Source organism: Zosterops lateralis (genome assembly GCF_965231275.1).
Source record: "Zosterops lateralis genome assembly, chromosome: 7".
Classification (NCBI taxonomy): domain Eukaryota; kingdom Metazoa; phylum Chordata; class Aves; order Passeriformes; family Zosteropidae; genus Zosterops; species Zosterops lateralis.
In genome coordinates this window covers 4,699,976-4,720,895 of record NC_139767.1, presented here as the reverse complement: position 1 = coordinate 4,720,895, position 20,920 = coordinate 4,699,976, and the positions used below count along the sequence as shown (strand labels likewise).

The window sequence follows — 20,920 nt, the reverse complement described above, 5'->3', positions numbered from 1 at the left end:
GCACAAAGCCCTCCCAGTGGACAGCTGTTGAGGAAGAAGCCCATTCTAGGATAAGACAGGGAAATGCACTGTTGGGAACTGGAGCCCCAAATCCCAAAGGCTCTGGTGACTCAGCAATGCTCTCAGCACCTGGCTGTCTCTCCTCTTGTAAAAGCTAGCAGGCCTATGAATTTGTAAATCCAAAGGAGCATGAATTCAGACACCAATGCCCCTAGCACAACGCCAAATAACTAGAGCAAGTCAGAGCAATTGTGCATGGCTAAAACACAGAGAGAACTGAACAGCTCCTCTGTGGGGTTAATGTCAGCTTAGGAGTCCCTGTGTCTGACCTCTTCCTGAGAATTCCAAGGAGAGCACCATCAGCCTGGTATCTACACACACCTAGCAATGTACTTGTAACTGTTCCAGCTTTAGCATCCACCTCCCTTAGTCTGAGTGCTTTAACAGGCATAGGTTGCTACTCCTGAGACCCAGGAAACATCCACACACAGTGCAGCTGTTCAGGCAAAAAAAGTAGTTTGGAAATGTGGGTCACACACCTGTGTGAAGATGGAGGTTATTCAAAGAACTAGCAGCACAAAACTTTACAGTGCTGTGTTTTAACTCCATCACATTCCCTCAAACACCACATTCCCTTTTGGTACAGTTTCAAATTTCCAGAATCACAATGAATACCATTTCCATTTTTTTTTTTCCATAGCGGGGACTTCTTTTCAATTCTTTTAAGGGAAAGAGGGGAAGAAATCAAAATACCCTCACATGGAAGACAAACATTGAACTAAACAGTATTGACAAATCACTAGCTAATTTACAGTGCGTGACCAAGTATGCTTAAACTACTTTAAGTAGTAACTTTAAATGTAGCTAAAAAATAAGTAAAATGTTTTTGAAGAGGGAAATCACTCAACCCCTTAACCAGCAACTTGGAAATTTCATACAAAGTTTCTGCCCTGAAGACAGTATGAGACACTCAGGTGTGCTCACCTCACTACAGTAACATCAAAAATAACTCATAAAAGCTGGTACTGCCACAGTGTCCAGCCCTTGGCATTTCTCCAACAAGTTCACACACAAAAGAATATATCATAGGTACAGAAGCAAAACAAAGTATCAGCTGCAAAAAAATTATAAACAAATTTTAGTACAAGCACTTGGCTTGACAAAAAGTTATACAATTTACAATTTTATGCATTTTATTTAATTTTGGCAGAAAGCTGCAAAAATTATTTCATTCCACCCACACTGGAAGTGAGTTTCCAGAGCAAAACCTACTATCTTCAAGGGGGGAAAGAAATAAAGGCAAAGGAGGGAAGACAAGTACTGCAAAATGGTATACTGGAAGAGTACTTTAATTCTGGGAAAAGCTTTTTTGTCATAGGTAAATCATTTCACAGATTTTTTATTTTTTTGCATTGTGTATTACTTGAGGTTTCAAAACCGGAACAGCTGAAAGTCTGCTAAACTGTCAAACAGTTTGCTTTTCATCTGCTGAATAAATACTCCACCTGAAAGACTAAGAAGTACTGTAAAAAGAAAAACTGACACTAAATAAGTACTGGGGAAGGGAAGAAACAAGTGCCAGATATACACAGTAAAGCAACTTTAAATCAATGTTTAAAGTGACTTTATGCTTATCCTCCCCTAATGCCTCGATGACCCTGGAGGACACAGCTGGGAATTGCAGTTTACCACAGCCCGACCTGCGCCCTGCTCCCTTCCACCACTGCAGCTACAGGTTCCTAATCCCCCAGTGATCCTGCTCCTCTGCCTCTGCTGATTTCTTCCTCCTCCCTCGACACTTCCTCCTTATACCCTTTCCCTGCCAGGTTTACCTCAACACAATGTGCCGAAATCCTGAAGCTAGTGTCTTCATGTTGGTGATTAGCAGCACCCTATTAAAAGAAACACAACAAAACCCAGCACACAGGGTGGCACTCCCTCCCTTCCCAGCTTTTGTTTACAATCCTTTCACTTTTTGACTCTTCTCCCCCTTGCATAACACTATCACTTTGGTTACACAACACTGCAGACAATGTTCTGGGGGATTTTTGCTTGGGGGGAGGATTGCTTTGTCCACTAGTGGATTTTTTTTTGTTTGTGATCTTTTCGTTTCCAATGACAATAAAACTCCACTTTTTAAGACTTTTTAAGGCTTCTCTGTAGCAGCCTTCCTTCCTTGTAAATTGAGTAATCTTTACTCATCACAAACACCTGAAATTTTCTTCTTACTAATGAGATTCCTTGAGACAAGGAGGAGATTTTTATGCTTATTATTTCTTTTACTTTTGAAACTCAGAACCCTACAAACAACATTTCAAATAATATGGCTGTTTCCATTTTATTCACAGATTAACAGTGTTTCAGACAAGCCAACTTCCACTGTTTATTCCTTGCCTAGGTGGCATTTCAAGAGCAAAGCAAAGTCCCTGACAGCAGACAGCCTCTAGTGAAACACCCAAAATTAATCTCAGCAAGAATGCTCAAAAATACTGCATTTCAACCTGTTTTAAGGCCTCTTAGAGACAACCTGCAGAACAGAGGGCAGCTACAAAAGGGAATTGCAACACAACTGCCAAAACCCGGTTTCCTACAGCCCTGTGCAGTTTGTCCTGTAATCCCCAGCTCCTCCTGATAATGAGTGGACAAAAATAAAGTGCTCTGGCAGAGAGGCCCTACTGCGGCACTGCCTCAGCTCGGTGCAGCACACGGGGCCTGCCCAGGGCAGCTCCTGTGAGCCTTCCCTGCCGGGGGGGATCCCTCAGGCTTTACTGCTGCTCCCGGGGCTCAGCAAACCTACAGGATCACAGGGATGGCTAAGAATAGCAGGAATGGCTCAACAGCATAGTCTGTGTTTTCTCACGGAATATCTGCAGCAACAGCCATAAAACAGATATTGGTCCCGCTGGGCATGTCCTGGTTAGCAGTGTGAAAGAGAAAGGAAACAAGTCCATATTTAACACACCTGGGAACAGCTTTTAAGAGTGGAAAAAAAATAATTTCAGTAGGCAGCTTTTGTTTTCACTTCAAAAGCAGACCAGTTACTCATGATGTTTATTTAAGCAGCATTCTAGTATTTTGTTCTATTAATAGATTGGAAAAAAACCCCTATAAACCCAAACAGGATTATGTGGGGAGTCTCCACGCTCAGCAGCACTGACTGTGCAGGCACAATTATCCAGACAAAACTGCAATCCAGTGTTTTGTACACCCCAGAAGATACAAACACAAATTCCTCCTACTTGGAAAAAAAAAAAAACAACACCAAAAAGCAGCACAACACCTCTCCCCCCAAAAAGACTCCCTGAACACTAAGGGATCTCCATTTAAGACAGACCACCCAAAGGTTCAGTCATAAAAAAACATCAGAAAGGAGGCACTTGAAGGTGGAACTCATTGGTATTAATTTATGATAAATCCATGACTCACTAAAATCTCTGAACAGGTTTGTTTTCCTCCTTGTTCAGATCTGCTTCTGAACAGAGAATCGATAGAACTTCTGAGTTTACTACCACACTATCAACTAATTCTTGTTCAGTCTATAACAGAATATTTGCAAAGCAACAACTTTAGCAATTTTTAATATATGTTAAATGTCTTTTGTAGTACAACAGGTGCCTCTGTAAGTAAGTCATACACATGTCTCTAACATAAATATCTACAATACCTTTCATTGTAAACTCCCTATCAACATTTCAGTGATACTTGTAGATTTCACCCTTTGAAGAGAGGGCTATAAAACCCGGTCTTAAATGAGACCCACTCAGCCCTTAAGACACTAAATGACACGACTGGAGTTTGAGCTCCCCAGAACATTCCCCAGGTTTAAAACCATGGAACAATAATACAGCAGGAGGCACACAGACTGCTTTCTGAGCTGGTACATCCATCAGGCTCTATCCAGGGTAATTTTTAGCATTTCCTTTTTATTAAAATAAGCACAAAAAGGAAGTAGTTACCCTTTGACAAAAGGTGTACTTTAATAATTTGGATTTTTTATTGATTTGGCTCACACTGCAAATCGGAAATTGAAAATTCCCATTTTTAATTTGCTACTCATTAGAGAGGGGTAGGTACAGAATACCTCAGTCACTACTACATTTACGGGAGGAGAGATACCTCATTTTGCAAGCAGGAAGCTTGTAAAAAGTGGATGGAAAGACCAGCTCAGGGGTAACTCCCAAGGCAGGCGGGGGGACCAGGATCTGAGGTGCTCCGCAGAGCTTTGCCAACTACTCCATCCCAAGTCTGGGGAGGCTCAGGGTGGCCCCGAGGCATCGGCACACGCGGCGGTGGGCACACGCCGATTACCGGAGGGGAGTTTCCATCCGGCCTTTAAATCCCGGGCGGGACGCGCGGGGCGGGCGCGGAGAGGCCCCGCCCCCGCCCGCGCGCGGGTCCCGCCCCCGCCTCAGGGCCGCCGGCCCCGCCCCGCCGCGCGCACGGACCGTTACCCCCGCCCCGCCCCCACCCCGCACATGCGCAGCCGCCGCTCCCGCCGCGGGAACCAACCGCCGCCCGGCCCCTCTGCGCCCCCGCCGCCTCACGGCGCCCGGCCGCGCCGCGCCCCGCGCTTGCCTCCGCGTCCGGCGGGTTCTCCGCAGCGGCGCCGGCGCCGCCGCCGCCGCCTCAAGCCCGCGCGGCGCGCCGCCCGCCAGCGCTCGCACTGCCGCTCTTGAAGAGTCCGCGCCCAGCTAAAGCGCAGCGCGGCGGGGCGGGGCCTCTCCCGCTCCTCAGGGGGAGGAGCGCGGCCAATCCGGGGCGCCGGGGGGCGTGGCTCGGGCCGGGGGCGTGGCCGGCCGCCATTGGCGGGGCCCCGCCTGACGCGAGGACAGCGCCCTGCCCTTGCTCCGCCCGCGCGCCGGGGCCGTGAGGGAGAGGAGGGCGCGCCGCCGCTTCCCGCTCCGGACAGGCTCGCCCCGCAGCGCCCGGCACGCTTAAAAGAGCTCAAAACCCTCACACACACACACGTTCCAAGTGACTGTCGCCAATAAACAGCCCTCAAGTTCACCTGCATCGCATTCCCCCCCTCCGAACTCCCCCCTCAGCGCCCTGAGGGCATGGAGGAAGAAGTCCCGTTTCCCCGCGGCCTTTGAAGTAACCGCAGACGAGCAGGAGATTGCATAGAAATGCTTTATTATGGTTATTTGACCAAAGTAATTAAAATAAGGCATTCTGGGTTAGATGTAAACATAGAGGTCAGCTGCACAGCAGGCGGCTGCCAGGCAGCGAGCAGGTGTACGGCAACAACAGCAAGTGTCAAGTTCTGCTTCTCAAGGGGAAATACACATTCAAAGTTATATTAATATTTAATCTTGTTAAGAATATGGTTTCTCTCGAGATTTGATTCTGAAAATCAGGTTTGGACTGAACACAATGGGCTCAAGTCTGAAAGACCAAGCTACCCAACATTCTAGACATAAAATTGCCTTTTACTACCACAACTCTCAACACCCAGAGAACTACTCTGTGTTGTACAGACATTTAAATTTTAAGTTCATTAAATATTATATATCCTGCATGTGAGCACACTTATTACTAACATGTACTTTAAGTGTCTCTTCCTTTGAAGAACATAATACAGCACATTTATTTTACTTACATTCTGATGTCTGATTTAATGCCATTTATTAATATAGAAAAGGATTCTGCAAGACTCTGAAGTAGTGAGCATCTGCCCTACTTGTCACTGACAATGTCTCTAGCAATAAGTTCCTTCATTATTTCATTAGTGCCACCATAGATTGGCTGAACACGGGCATCCACAAAAGCTCTGAGGGAAAAAAAAAAGAACAAAAGAAGGAAATATTACAAACAACACCTCAGAATGAACATACAATCAAAAAACAAAGAGCATTTTATCTTTAGAGATCCCTCTTTTCAAAATATACCCTTCTTTATAAAGTAGTTCTTGTTTTCTGAGAAACTTCAACTACCCAGAAAATTACAACTTTCCAGAGTGCTGTGTGCCAACCAGGAACTGGGTCAGTATCCCTTCCCTGCTTGTTTATAGTGTAAAGTCTCCACTATTGCCTCTAATTAAACAAAAAAATAAAGCCCTATAAACCTGCTACTCCTCCACTCCCAATTCCTGTTCCTAATGGCAGCACACAGGATGATGACAGCTTTTCCACCTTCATTCTGCTTCATCACACAGAGAGCAGCCCAGGAGACATGTGGCATTCTCTGGAAGTCTACATATTATTGGACCACAGAGATAATAAACAGACATGCAGGGGTTCAAGGACACCCCAAACACGTCTTCAAGTTATTTTAAAGCATCCTTTCATAATCAAGGTATTTAATTTTTTTAAAAAATCGAAACCTACTCAGTTAAAAAAATTAGCTTACTTATGAAAACTGCACAGCAGTCCTGGTTTTGCTGTTGCTATTGTCAGATTACCACCTTTTTGATTTTTTAAATAAAAACAGCACCCAAAATCTCTGCTTACTGTGTCACATGACCTGTACACAAACTTCACAGATAATACACAAGGATAAGTATAAAAGCTCCATAAATGTCTCTAAATTCATAAAGTCAGGGAAAAAAAATGGGAATGGCAAATTCCTTTTTCAACATAAAAATCTCTTAACTTTTTCATTTTAAAAGGTGTAAAAAAGCTGAATGTAGCCAGTTATGCTCTTGATTTGACAATCTGATACTCAGTGATATCTAATTAACGTTTTCTTCACTCATGTGCGTTTAATTTCAGATAAAACATGAAGCAGCTCCTCTCATTTCTACTTTTATAGTTTTCCTTTGTTTTTTTTTCAATTAACATTTTATTCTAAAAAAAAGCTTCTCTTTTGTGAAAAGAAAAGAACAAGAAACAAAGCAGACAATAATTGCTGAACAGCTCATAAGTTATTTGGACGACCCAAACAAAGCCTTCCTGCAGACATCATCTGTACAGTAGATTCCCTTTCAATTAAACATGATGAGAAAAGGAACAGTAAAATCACTACTAATACTAAACAGCCAACAGACAGCTGGAAGGAAGTGTCTCATTTGACTTTGCTGGTAATGTTTTATCATACAATCTGAACTGTTACACTTACTTTGCAATTGGATACTCCCACATGTACCCCCATCCTCCGTGCATCTGTACACACTGAGTGGCGATGATGTTCTGGAGATCAGAGCACCTTAAATGGCCAAAAGGAAATCTGCTTTTAGAAGGACATTATGGTGCAAGACATTACAAAAGATAGAGATATGTCAACAAGACAAAAACATGGCATGATATAGTAAGAAATAAATACTGTTCAATTTAATGCATTAAAGGTTTGTTCCCTTTATGTGACAGCTTTCAGAAAAGGAAAGGTTTCAAGACAGGCTTGTTTACCTTTCTCACAGGCCAAGAAAATCCCTTTGTGAAGCAAGTTAAAACAGTCTCTTTCCTTGCCAAATCCCTCAGCTTTGTCAGAAATTAACAATGAACCAGGCTTGCCCCCACCACTGTCATTAGCAACACACCAGGATACTCTTTGAGCATACTCATCACCTGGGCATAATTTATTTCCTGCAATAAACTTTGTCAATAGCTTTTTCCACAATGGCCTTCAATTCTAAAACATACTGTAATTCTCCAACAGCATTTCTTAACTGTAAAATACGGATTTAATAGCAAAAAGAAAAAACTCACTGTACTGGAAACTCAAGCTGTAGTTGGAAGACATGAAAAAAAAAACCACTTTCTAAGTGTACAGCTTTCAGTGGCAACAAAGGAAATGAAAATGACAAGCCAATTGCTTCTCCTGGAATAATGGCCTTTTTCCCAAACCATCCCCTCATTCATTTAAATCCTTACGCTTTATTATATCAACTGTAATTCTGCAGCAGTGAGTTATTGCAACACTCTTTTCTAAAAATATTCTCAAATTCTTTTAGGTATGTACCACAACCTGTCACCACAAGAAAAAACAAACCAAAACAACCCTACAGACCTTTCTCTAGATATGATAAAAGAGATGCAAAAACCAGGTTTTAAAATCCAAAAAGCTCTAATCAAGCCACTGTCTATACAAAAAGTTTGAAGGAAAATTCAAAACCAGTGAGACTCTCCCAATACATTAGGGAATAAAGCAGTTCTACATGCAAGCATTTTCTAGACCTAGTCTTATGGAAGGTCACAGGGACACCACTGAGGAAATTGGAAATCCACCATAAATCATGATGGTAAACAGCTGTGAAAGGGAGGGACTTTCAAAAGCCTTGCTTAGGGGAATTTGTTGAGCAAGTGAGTCTGCATATCTCAGCTGGCATTAGTTGTTTCCTCCTCCTCAAAGCTGAATGCCTCTGCTTCTGTACCTGGTACTTCTAGGCAATCACTGCCAGGAATAGCACTCAAACCTCTTCCTTCCATTGTAAATATTTCTGCTCATTTCCTCTATACTTACTTTGAAAAGCCTAAAAACTGTAAGCATGAGTATCTTCTATAAATTTCTTTGCTCATGTCTCATGTGATTTTTTCTCCCATTTTTGCAACAAGCTAAAACTATACAAATTCAGGTACCACTACCTTAGATGTTTCCAGTTTTTCTCTGGTAAAACTAAGTTAACATGTAACACTACCAAGTATATGGTGAGGCAGAAGAAGTTCTGGACAATAAAGGAAAGCACTGTTCAGTCTCAGTTACAGCAACAGCTGTAGGCAACTATTTCTTCCCAAAACCAGATAGCTTTGAGAACTGGCTAGGCCAAACAGCTATTGTTAAGTAACATTAACTAAACAGTATCATAGAGCTTCAAATATGTTTAAATTTGGCTCCAAATATTCAAATGTTGCTTTAAAAAAACCCAAACTAAGCAATATATCCCATTAAAAAAAAACCAAGGAAAACAAAAAACCACCAAACAACAAATTGCTAACAATAAAATGTAAATTTTTGTCTAGATACCAATAGAGCACTCACTTTTACTTGAAGGTAAAGCAGAGATCTTGTTATTAATGGAAGCCTATTTTAAAAGTATGCCTTTATTTTGCAACTGATCTGGTTAACCAACCCAGGTTTTCAATGTAACTGATTTTTGTTGACCACATAATAAGAGGTAAGATCATACAAGTAACATTTCCAGATGACTGTAAGCAAAACGTACCAGTACTTTGCCATGGAGGCTGTGGCAGAGTCCAGGCGTTTGTCTGCATGGAGCTGCAAACAGTTGTCCATAAAAGCTCGGGCCACACAAATCTGTGTTTTTATTTCAGCCAACTTGTGCTGTACTGTCTTGTTTTGGATGTGGGTAGAGAGGGTAGAGAAAAAAAGTATAGTGCAGTTTAATACTTAATGTAGAAAATGCAGCTTTTCCCAAAAGGATCGCTACAAATCACTATTTCAAACTTTGGCTCTGTACATCAGAAGACACTGTACTTTCCAGTCAGTTATGTATGCACCAGTCTTATTAGACAAAGTTACTTCTCAAGGTCAATTCAAAACACAAATTTAAGGAAAAAAGCACAAGAGAAAGGGAAAACAAATTCCTAGAGAGCACATGGCAGGAGGCCCAGAGTGCTCTGTCAGTCTCGGCTCCCTCTTGTGAGGGAACGTCCTTTCACTCTGTGGAGGCATGAACTTTCCCAATTAGTAACATTTCACCATCTATTGAATCCTTTTTATATGTATTCTTCAGAGTTTAAGCTACGTGCAAAGAGATTGAAGCAAAAAAAAAAAAAAGACATTTTAGACTATCAGAAAGTTTTTCAGCACTGAGTTCTGTCACATTGGATAAGGTCATGTAAAACCAGAGCAGGCAGGCATTCAACCACCTTCTTGTAATTCTGACAGGGAGGGGATAAAAACATCACCCAGTAATAAAAAAGTTCTTTTTTATTTCAGTTCTAGAAATGTATACATTAAAAAAAAATCTTGCTTCCCTTGACAATAAACATACTGGACCAGTGTACTACTACAAGGAAAGAATTAATTTCAAATGTTGTAATGTGGTATGACTAAATGAAGTAGCCCAAGGCAGAGTTTTAGTTGGAAATGATTATTTATAATATGCACATTCAAGTCATCAGCAACAAAAAAAGGAAATTAAAGAGATACGCAGAGATCTATTATTTTGGCCAAAATAATATACTTTATGAAATTTATTGTCCACCTGCTGGTGGCCTAGCCTAAAAAAGGAGATTATTTTGGAAATCTCTGCACAGTGAACTACTACAAATAGGAAGCATCCCCTACCTACATTTAAAAAAGTTAAAATACAGTTCTTTTGTGTTTCAGTCACACAGTGTGCATATTAAATTCCATCTGGAATTACGGATTCCTGAAAGTCAACTTTAAAACAGATGAAGATCATGATCTCCTGAAGGAAATCCTAGCTTTCCAGCCTCTAGAAGTTTCAGTTCTGGTGCTCTTCACAACTAAAGATTTGAGTTTTACAAAGTCTCAAGATGTAGAAATGGATTTTTTTTTTGTTAATTATTTCAAAAGTATATCAAAAAAAGAGGCAGCCAACATCTTTAGCCCATAGGAGTCAACTCTGTCCTATAAACCAAACACGCAGGAGCTTGGCCTCCTTCAGCCCTAACAGTTAATGTCATTTAGAGGAGAATTGTAGAATAGCAACCCTGTGGAAAGCACCATCTATTTTATGACTGCAGCTAAAGAGTGTGGGCACAAACATCCCAAAACTCAGTTTTGAGTGAGCTCTGCCCACAAAACATGACTCAACAGCTCCACAGGCAGTCACACACAAACACCCAGACTGCTGCTGCCCGAGGAATCTCATCACAGCATTCATGAGGCACCTCTGCAGGGCACCAAGGTCACTGCTGGGACTCCCCTCCTCCAGCAGCCTCCAAAATAATTCTTCTGCACTGTGCAGAGGAACATGGTACCTGCACATGCAGCCCCCAGGATTTCAGGCACACACAAACACAGGCAGGTGTGAGGGACCCTGTGATTAGGAATTCAGGCAGTAAAATGCAAGCCTAAGATCATCAAGGGAATCGTCCTTCAGCAGCAGCAAGGAGCCACTGTATTTCCTGCTTCCTATTTCCCTCTCAGAAGCAGCACTGCTGGGATGTCACCTACCCAAGTCATAAAATACATACATTAAGGCTTTTCTGGTGCTCTTACAGAATTATTATTTTTGCATTTCAAAAATGAACAATGGGAGGCAAAAAACAGGCACACAGTGAAAGCTTTGAAAATAACCATTTCAAATCAGCCCGGTGATTTTCATTTGTTCACTACTTCACATACACAGCTGGTACAACAAACACACACTAGAATCTGTACTCAAATCTGTACAAAAATGGCTCAGTTCTAACTCACCTGCAAATGTGCAATTGTCTTCCCAAAAGCTTTTCTCTGCTTCACATAATTCCTTGTTTCTTCAAACATGAATTCACAGCCAGCAAGAGCCATATCAGCAATTAGCAGTCTTTCCTTTTGAAACACAAATTACAGAAGCCAGTTGAGTTAGTCCTACGTTTCTCTGCATCAGATGCACAATTAGGACACAGATGTTCAGTGTTGTTCATTAAGGGAGTGGGAGCAGAAGTCACATAAAATATCAAACCAGACATACTGCATTACTGAAATTAATGAGTTGGACAAATGCCTTGCTGTCTAAAGCTCACTTTTAAGTCTTTACTGATGTAATGCTTCATCACAATGACTCAAAAAATAGCTACAGACTGACCACAGGAATCTTACCACCTGAAGAATTCACATCAGATTCTGTTTCAATTATTGGCTTCCACTGCTCAGTTTAAACAACTATACTTAACAATTTCAGTAGGACAACTCTTGGTGAAAAAAAGCCTACAAAAATTGCTTAGTTTTACCTTCTTCACTGCATGGTGAAAAACTAAATGCAGAACAATTTTTTCTGGCAACATTGAAACAGTCTGATGCACTGCATTGAACCTGTTCACGAGCACATCTATTTAAAGCAGTAAAAGATTTCCTTTGATCAGGTCTTGCATTTACTCACAGTATGAAATTTAAAAACATGATCCCTACCAAATGAGGTAAATACATCATAGCTTGGACAAAGCACAGACACATTTTAAAAAAATGTCATTGCCTCCTTGTCCTCTGAAATAATTCCAAAAATGGAATAAAATTCCAAAATAAATTCATAAACTGAGTTGTAAACTAGCAAGGTATTTTGGCAGCTGAACAATTTCTTTGTTATATGAACAGAGCCCCATGTAACTTTAATATGCTTCTACTTGCAGAAGACCTAGAACAGCTAGAACCTCATCCTCACTGGAACTCAGGAGTTGGTAGTTGTATGTGTGTTTTTTCTATCTATCTTTCTCCTTTTTTTCTTCTAATTCTCTTTTCATGGAACATTTTAGTTAACATAAATCAGATGGGTTTAAAGTTGCTAAGTTTATGCTATGTTTAACTAAACAGGCTAAGTTAATGCTAAGGTAAGTGTTTTATGTTAATTGGATGTTGCACCACATCCTTTGTCAAGGTTCCTTGATTTTCTATATTTTGCCAGTAAACTTGTGTAACTTTGACCTCTTGAGACTATCTGGTTGCTACTTCTCCTGTGAGCTTAACCCATAGAAATGTCTGGGGGTTTTACAAAGGCATCCAGTACACCACAATAACATGAACTTCAGGACAAATGCCAAAAACTGTCTCTGTATTCTTCCTGCAGACAGCAAACACTCACATTCCTTTTACCTGAGGGAGCTCTGCCATCAGATAGTAGAAGCCTTTGTTCTCTTTTCCAAGCAAGGCACTGGCTGGCAACCTCACATCTTCAAAAAACAGCTCTGCTGTGTCCTAAGAGGATTTGAAATGCAGGAGTTGAGAGTCTGACATTCTCATCCCATTAAACTCATTTTTCCCCTATAATTTTCATGCTGTTGTGCACTTTAATGTGAAATCCCAGATTTAGCCTGGAAGGATCCTCCAGAAGTCATCTAGCTTACATCCTACTCAGAGCAGCTCCAGAAAAACAATCAGCTGAGGGCCTTGTCTAGTTAAGCTTTCCAAAGATCAAGGTTCCAGGACCTCTCTCAGCCCCTGTGCAAGTACCCAATCACTTTCCTGGTGGACTGTTTTTTCCTAATAACTCCTCTAAGAATTTTCCTTAACATAACTTGTCTCCTTTGCCTCTCTTCCTTTCACTCTGCTCCTCAAAGAAGGATCAGGCCCCACCATCTCTACAGCTAAACACTTCAGTAAGATCCTGTTCTTCCAGGCTTCTTCAGAGTAAATGCATCCAGCTTCCTCAGCCTCTCCTTGCACATCATGTCCTTCAGGCTTCCACAGGCAAAATCAGGATACATATCTTGCATGTTTGTGCTCTGAAGTCTAACTACTAGAATAGAACCATAGTTCCACCTTGTATTTATTTAGCAGCTGCCAGGCATTAAGTGCGTTTAGACTTTCCTCAAGTCTGTTGCATTAGATGCTGTATGAACTCACTTGAGCTTTCAGGCCAATCTTGTTCAGTTTGCGCCCTTTGATGAAACCTTTTGTTCCATTTTCCACCAGGAAAAGGCTGATCCCGTGGGCAGGGGACCGGGCTTCCCGGTCTGTGACTGCAACCACGATCACCACGTCGCTCATCCAACCATTGGTGATGAACACCTGCAAAAAAACACAACCCAGAATAAAGCAAGGTGGATAGAGGTTAGAAGAGATCACCAAGGAGCAGAAAGTAAAATTACATTGACACTTTCAAAGGCAAGGTTCAAGCTTATGATATTAAGTGTTTTGGAACAAGGCAGACATTAATTTGAGAAGTATTTTGTGGGGCAGATGTGTGAAGTTAAAGAATGCACAGATCTGTTTCTTTTGTCTGTCCCATGGTAAAGAAGGAATACAGTATCAAATGTAGATATGAAATAAACACAGAGGTTTTCTTGTCTAGAAATGAAATTAGTAAGGCAGTACTCTCAGAACTATCAATGGTTTCTTGTCAAAACTGCTTACTATTATCCTGCAGAACAACTCAGGAGCCTGTCAAATGGATCCATCTTAAGTCCAGTAAAAAAAAGTTTTCCATCCTGTTTGGCTTCAAATGAGTGGCATGAGCACCTTTTTAGCACCTATGATACAGATCTGCTTGCACACATTCTCCCCACTGAAATTCTGCTATGACCAGAAGTCTCTATCAATATTGTGTTATCAGCAGCAGTACAAAAGGAGATCAAGACATTTCACAGCTTTCAAAAAAACAGTCTGTTGAACCCACACTCCCACTTCAACACTATTCCTGCCTTCTTTTTTTTCATTATAGTAGTGAAAAAACTGCTTTGCCACAGGTTGACAACACAGTGAGAGCATCTGAGGCAGCTGTTTTGGTGTTTTTATAAGAAGACCAGCAAGCTCCTGAATAAAGATTCCACAGCTTGCATTATGGCAACACAAGTTTTTAGTCAGGCCACAGAAGATTTCACAGCAGTAATGTATATATTTTATTGTTAAACATCAGTACTAAGAACCATACTGCTCATACTACACAGCACATTTTTTCCCCTCCCCTTCACAGTTTAAGGGAAAATAAGGCCTTTTAATTGGCTGGTTTTAAAGCTACAAAAACCCCCGTATACAAGCCCGCCTCATAAATTAGTTTGTAAATTGCCTACAACAGACATATCTCAAAACCTATAAAAAAATTAAGTGGAACAAAAAAACCCCACCTACAACATAACCCACACAAAAAACCCAAACACAAAAAAGTAAAATGATTGGGAGGAGATGCTGAGAGTGGTGCACATCCTGCTGCATTCAGCTAAATGTACTCAGTTCCCAAAGCCTATGAGCAGTATGTATTGTCAGTGCACTTACCTTACTCCCATTAAGAATCCAGTCACTTCCATCTTTTTTTGCATATGTCCGTACTCCCTGCAAGTCACTAAAACAAAATTCAAAAGGTCCTTCAAAAAACCATTCAAGAATCTGCAATTTGTACCTTGAATTCTACCCAGTCCAAAATAAGGTAGATTTTATAGCATCCAGACATGGGCTCAGTGAATGGAGAGAGAGACGTAGCTGAGTGTAACAGAAACCCCAAGCATGCTGTGGAAAAGGATGATAAATCTATACAGGAGCATGAGGCCCCATTTCCCCACCTCTGCTTGTGGGAGCTGGTGAAATACAAGCACTGACATCAGCAGGTCAGCATCCTCTTTCACCAGTTTGCCCCAGACAACAAATGCCAGATAAAACCACATCCTCTTCACAGGCTCAGTCCTGATCAGGACTCTGAAAAGCCACGAGCAACATCTGCCACTTGTAGAAACATGACACCAACAGGTTTTGCACTTCCTGAGTGCCCTCTATCTTTTGGAAACTGGTCAGATTAGCAGTGTCTACTCCAGACATATGATGGGCAAGGAGGGACATTTCTTTGAAAGGATTCAGAGGACAGAAAAACAAGGTGTTCTGTCCTACAGAAAAAACTAATAGTAAAGCAAATTCTTCTTTACCAAAGTATGCAACTTCCTGCTGACCATGTTTCATGTTGTAAGTATATTCACATGACAAGCAAGTTGGTAATTATAAACTCAGACTACAAAAACAAAGTGTATTTGCCCACAGTGGGACAATACAGAAATGGATTCTGAGCTACTATCTTGAAATGTTGTAATAAAGTAATCTATAACAGGTCTTTCCAGTCTTACCTATAATGTAGGATAATCTAGTCTGTAAAGCAACTAACCAGGAGGCTCAGAATGTTTTTCACTGACAAATAAACAGCAAATAATGTTGAGACTAGTGTTTTAGCATTTGGCTTACCTGCCAGCCCCAGGTTCTGTCATGGCAATAGCTCCAATGCATTTGCCTGCGACCATCTGGGGGATAAAGCGTTTAATCTGTTCCTCAGTGCCATAGTTTGCAATGTAGGGCATGACTATATCTGAATGAAGGCTGAACCCTGGGCCTGTACAGTTAACATACATCCTGAAAAAAAGGGAGGGAAGAGGTTCAGAAAAAAGTACTACCAAAGACTTGAACACTGAATTTGCACTGTTTCAACACAGACCCAATAATGAAGAAAACCCCACTACACAGAAGTCTCAGAGATCTTCTGGCACTTTTATCACTATTTATACAATTTTATTTCATAGTCAAATGGGTACATAACCTACCAGGCTAAAAAAAAAAAGCTTCCCCCCAGTCACAAAGCCAATGTTACCCAAACAATGATCCAGGATACTTAAAACAGGAGGGATTTACATACATGTAAACAGGAAAGATACCATCATTTTCTGTAAGCAAATGTAGTCCATAATGAGGATAACTTATGGGGAAAAAAAATCTAGTCACAAACAACATGATCATTGAAATTCTTCCTGAAGCATGCAGTACTCACTGCTCCTCCCAGACGATGGCTGAAGAGAGAATATCTGCTCCAATGCCTCCATGCTTTTCAGCAATGGCAACACCCAGCAGACCCTGCTGTCCAGCTTTTTCCCAGAGCTCCCTGCTCACCTGGCCATCCTTCTCCCATCTGCAAAACAAACACAAAACCAGGGTCACTCACTGAACTCCCCACGTGCTGCTGTTTATCTGCCACAGCTGCTGCTTCACACTGGAACACCAACAGGCAGTGTGGAGGTGCACAGACAACTGTAAGCCAAGAAGCAGTGGCTTAATCACAGAGCTTGTAATCTTCAAGTCCAGAGATGACACTGTAAAACAAGTTTGAACTCCTGCTTCCAATGTGTAACTGACAAGATTTCATTAAGACTTGTTATGACTCTTACACCAGACTGGGATTTAGGCAATTTAGCCCCAGCCATCTGGATAATTACAGGCAGGTCTTTATCCTCTTATATTCAATTTACCCACACAAAAAATGAGTAAAACACATCAGTATCTTTCAAGTCAAAGGCTTCAACTCCAACTACCAACTCAACTACCAACGAAAAATGCTTTATCAGAACCAAATGATACCATATTAGTCAGTTTTGTATAAAAGTCTGTCCCTGTGCATTTCTTACCAGTCTGCATCTTGGTAAATTACTGCTTTAAGGTACTTTCAAGTTTGTGTTAATAGATAGTTGAGGCTTATCTGCTGACAGCTTGCAAACTTTAACACCACAGGAACCAACTCTTCTTGGAAAATTAGTGCCTCTTCATGGGGTTTGCCATCCCAACGGAACGTTGGATGGCCATTAACAGTCCAGGTTTCCTTTTTTTAAGGCCTTTTTTTTTCCAATGCCACAATTTTAAAATTATATGGCAAACAGATTATATCAGAAACATTTCTCTGAGGCACCTGTGTGCAGTAGAGCTATACCACAGCTATTTACCCACAGTTAACCAAGTACCTTAGCCTACATATAAAACACAATCGTAGAATCACAGAATGGTTTGGATAGGAAGAGACCTTAAAACTCATTCATTTCTGACCCCCTTCCATGAGCAGGGACACCTTTCACCAGCCCAGGCTGCTCCAAGCCCCATCCAGCCTGGCCTTGACCTCTCCCAGTGATGGGGCAGCCACAGCTTCTCTGGGAAACCTGTGCCAGTATTTAAGCTGATTCACAGAGCTTTTGCTCCTACACTGGAAATCTTAAATCTCTTTTAACCATCTTTGCTCTCCCCCTAATCCCCACTTTCAAGGACATTCCTGTCTCTACTTCACCCAGCACCAAGGCTTCTCCTCCTCACAATAATCCACAGCTGCGTCCAGTATGCTGCATTTGTCTCTTCACCTCAGTCCAGACAACGAATAAACTGTGCCTGAAGCCTCCTTGTTTACTTGAGAGGTGTGAGAACAGAGTGCTTCATCAGCCACTGAAGTGATGCAAGAATACAAGTCCAACTTGATCCAGCCTCCCTGAGAAATTGTGTCAGCAAGATGCAAATAGGATCATCAGCAACCTCAAGCAGAGCCAGTGCATGAACACAAACCTGCCCTGGAAGTCCTTCCAACACAAAATGAGGGAAAATATCTGGTTTTATGGACAGAATATGACTGTACAGTGGGAGAGCATATTACTATAAGGTTGTGGTTTGAGGATTAAAAATAATAATAATAAAAAAAAAAAAAAAAAAAAAAAAAAAAAAAAACACCAAACAAAAAAAAAACCCAAAACTGTCACCAACGCTGGTGCAAGCCTCCTACTGCCCCAGAGCCATGATGCTTCACCCACTCAGTTGAGGCACCTCAGCTGTCTGTGGATACACATTTGAGCTGTGTCAGGATCCTCCCATCTAGCAGGGCAATTTCAGAATAAGCCCTTTTTATCCTTTGCTGTTTTCATGTCAAGTAAGCTAGAAATTGCTTAAGACACTACTACAGCTTGACCCTTTCAGTTCAAAACCATACCCTGAGCTAATTTCTTTCCCATTCACCACTATAATGTGATTGGATATGACTAAAATGAGGGCTAAAACCATCCTCCAGCTCTAGTTCAGTGGAATTGCAACACTTCTACTCTGTACAGAATATTTCCACAGAAATTAAAAAAAAAAGAAATTCAAACAAAGATGTTTCATGCAAGTTTATTGGTAATACATAATTCACCTCACCATGCTATATGTACTTGCATGTAGCTACAAAATCTACTTCAAGGGAGACAGTAACATACCATCAAAGCCTTTTTCAGTGACTACTTCCCAACAGCGTGGGAACTGAACTGTCCCCTAACTCTGCCCCAGAAACATCTGTCAATTAATCCTGGAGGCAGGGAAACTTTGCTGCAACTCTGCATTTTGTCTGCTCATGGGCCTAAGCTGAGGATGCCAGATTGCCCACACTGGAGCTCAAAGGATGCATTCAATTTTGATTATGTGTGATTTTCCTTCACGCATGACTTTCACAAGTTTGTTTTAATTTGGTAAAATTGAAATAGAAAGCTTGTACATGAAAACTAATAACCTTTAGAGCCCATTGTATCTGGAGTAACACCACAAAAAGCATTTTTGGGGAAAAATGAATATTGGCAAACCAAAACATTTAAGAGGTTATCTTACTCCGCATGAAAAGGCAGCACTTCCTCCTGAAAGAATTTCCTGGCACTCTCCCTGAAGATATCATGGTCTGATGAGAAGATCCTCCGGATGCCTATATCAGTCAAAGTTTTGGCAGAAGATGGTTCCAGGCGCTTTGTGCCATGTTGTTCTGTCTGCTGAGGACTGAAAAAAGACAAATTAATTCATCTGTTAGGACAAAGGCACCCTATTAACCCTTCTCAAAGGGAGGAAACTCCCATGTTCACATCCCAACTCTGGCACACCATTAGGTCTAAAGGATACCCATGATAAATACAAAGAATTAACATCCACTGCACTCCACTGGACTATTACTGGAGGTAAAGCAAGGCTGGTTTGTCCTTAACACTTCAAATAAATTAAAAATAATAATAGTACAAATAGAGGTTAAAAAAATTAAATTACCCTAATGAAAATATATGTAAAAATAGAAGAATGCTTCAACAAAAAAAATAAAAACTGAAATAGTGGTGAATAGAAACCAGTCAAGGAAGTAAACTTATGAAATAAGAAAGAAGGGGACATAACATTTTTTTAGGGGTTTGGAACATCAAGGAGGACATACTACTTTAGGGCTGAAATGAAAATTCACTTCTCATATTTGTGCATTGGTTTCTTTGACTTGCTTTTATTGTATTAACATGAAACATCAGAAATTTTAAGTACAGAGCTGAGTACATGGAAAAGCCATTCACTTTCCTTAAACTATTTTGTTAATCTCTCAGTTTCTCTGCACACCAACTGTGTGTAGCCCTACAGAACACAGCTGAGCCTATGCTTATTTACTCTGCTGTAAAGGCAAAAGTCTTTATTTACTACCATATGTAGCTACTGCCAGTGTGATAATCCCCCAGCAACACAGACTCTATTTACTTCTAATAATACTTGGGAAAAAAATGGGATACGGTAATTTGTTTGTTGAGTATTTTATGCTCTCAATGCTAGACATACAGTGACTCTCTCAAGAGCTCCACCTTATTCTTAAAGCTGTTTAAGACGATGCTGAGTTTAATTTAAGCCCAACCTTTTGTTCAGTTGCGGCTCCCATGTCACACAGGGCCGGGCCTGGCTGCTCCCTTACCCTCAGCCACAGTCCTGGGAGCCGGCGGGGAGGCTGTGGAGGCGCGGGCCCACCCCGCCCTGCTCTCCCCGCAGCCCGGGAGGGCGGGGGCGGCCGGGGCCCGGCGGGGAAGGTCGCGCCCGCTGTCCCGGCTGCCAGCACGGCACTCGCTGCCGCCGAGCAAAGTGGAGCAAAGGTCGGGAGATCACGGGGATGGATGCGCTGGGCTCCCGGGGCTGCCCAAACCCCGGCTGGTCCCCGCGATGGGGGCACGGCCCCGCACACACAGCGCAGTGATAACGCTGCACGAACACAGAGCACAGGCACCCACAGCCCCAAACACACACCTGCACACAGAACGGACAGCGCACACACACACAGCCCCAAGCCGGCAGCCGAGCACATCCACGCCGGTGTTCAGGGAAGCCAAGCCGAGGGGCGCCCCTCCACCCGCCCGCCCGCCCTCCCTCAGGGGTCAGTGCCCGCCGCCCCGGCGCCGCTCACCTGGGCTGGGCGGAGAAGGGCCGGCGGCCGGCGGCGCACAGGAGGCCGCGCAGGCGGAGCAGCCGCGCCGCCATCTTACGGGACAGGGACAGGACAGGGCGGGACAGGACAGGGCGGGACAGGACAGGGCGGCCCCGCCGCGGGCGCGCCCCGAGTTCCCCTGCCCCGCCTCCCCACTGAGGGCTGCTGAGCTGGGAGGGTGGCCAAACGGCAGGATGGTTAGTATTTTCTAATGGAGAAATCAGGGGAGCACAGGTGACAGGCGGACGAAGGGGCTGAAGGCGGCTCGTGTGGTGGCAGCCGGCGTGAGGGACGGGGCGGGATGGCGGGAACCGGAGCCCTCCCCTCCCCTCAGGGCGGCCCTCACCAGCCTTAGCACCGCTTTGCCTTCGCGGGCCCGAACTCCTGCTGTCAGTGGGTTTTGAT

The 20,920-nt window shown here is 42.5% G+C and overlaps 2 protein-coding genes across 5 annotated transcripts in view; both read right to left on the bottom strand.

Annotated features, from left to right (window-relative positions):
* KANSL1L (KAT8 regulatory NSL complex subunit 1 like) overlaps positions 1-4,325 on the bottom strand; it is a 60,635-nt gene extending 56,310 nt beyond the window's left edge. For 2 of the 4 annotated variants that reach the window (XR_014590572.1, XM_083865383.1), the window contains exon 1: positions 1,833-1,953. The gene's annotated coding sequence lies outside the window, so the exon portion shown is untranslated. Of the gene's footprint in view, positions 1-1,832; positions 1,955-4,116 lie in introns of those variants that run through there. The other 2 variants (XM_083865384.1, XM_083865385.1) reach the window with 2 other exon arrangements.
* Positions 4,326-5,116: 791 nt separating this feature from the next.
* On the bottom strand, positions 5,117-20,624 carry ACADL (acyl-CoA dehydrogenase long chain). The gene is made up of 11 exons (XM_083864923.1): positions 20,495-20,624; positions 18,913-19,074; positions 16,301-16,438; positions 15,724-15,888; positions 14,773-14,839; positions 13,405-13,569; positions 12,655-12,756; positions 11,284-11,397; positions 9,098-9,225; positions 7,057-7,143; positions 5,117-5,770 (listed from the first exon to the last, which is right to left on the bottom strand). The coding sequence occupies exons 1-11, from the start codon at positions 20,566-20,568 to the stop codon at positions 5,677-5,679; spliced, it is 1,296 nt and encodes a 431-aa protein (XP_083721049.1). The 5' UTR covers positions 20,569-20,624; the 3' UTR covers positions 5,117-5,676.
* Between the last annotated feature and the right edge of the window lie 296 nt (positions 20,625-20,920).

What these genes read in the sequence shown, in the direction of transcription:
- ACADL (XM_083864923.1), bottom strand. Translation starts at nt 20,568, where the DNA reads ATGGCGGCGCGGCTGCTCCGCCTGCGCGGCCTCCTGTGCGCCGCCGGC. An exon ending in GCCATCGTCTGGGAGGAGCA is followed by an intron (nt 15,889 to 16,300) that starts GTGAGTACTGCA and finishes CCTTTTTTTCAG; the next exon opens with GATGTATGTTAACTGTACAG. An exon ending in AGACAATTGCACATTTGCAG is followed by an intron (nt 9,226 to 11,283) that starts GTGAGTTAGAAC and finishes ATCCAAAACAAG; the next exon opens with ACAGTACAGCACAAGTTGGC.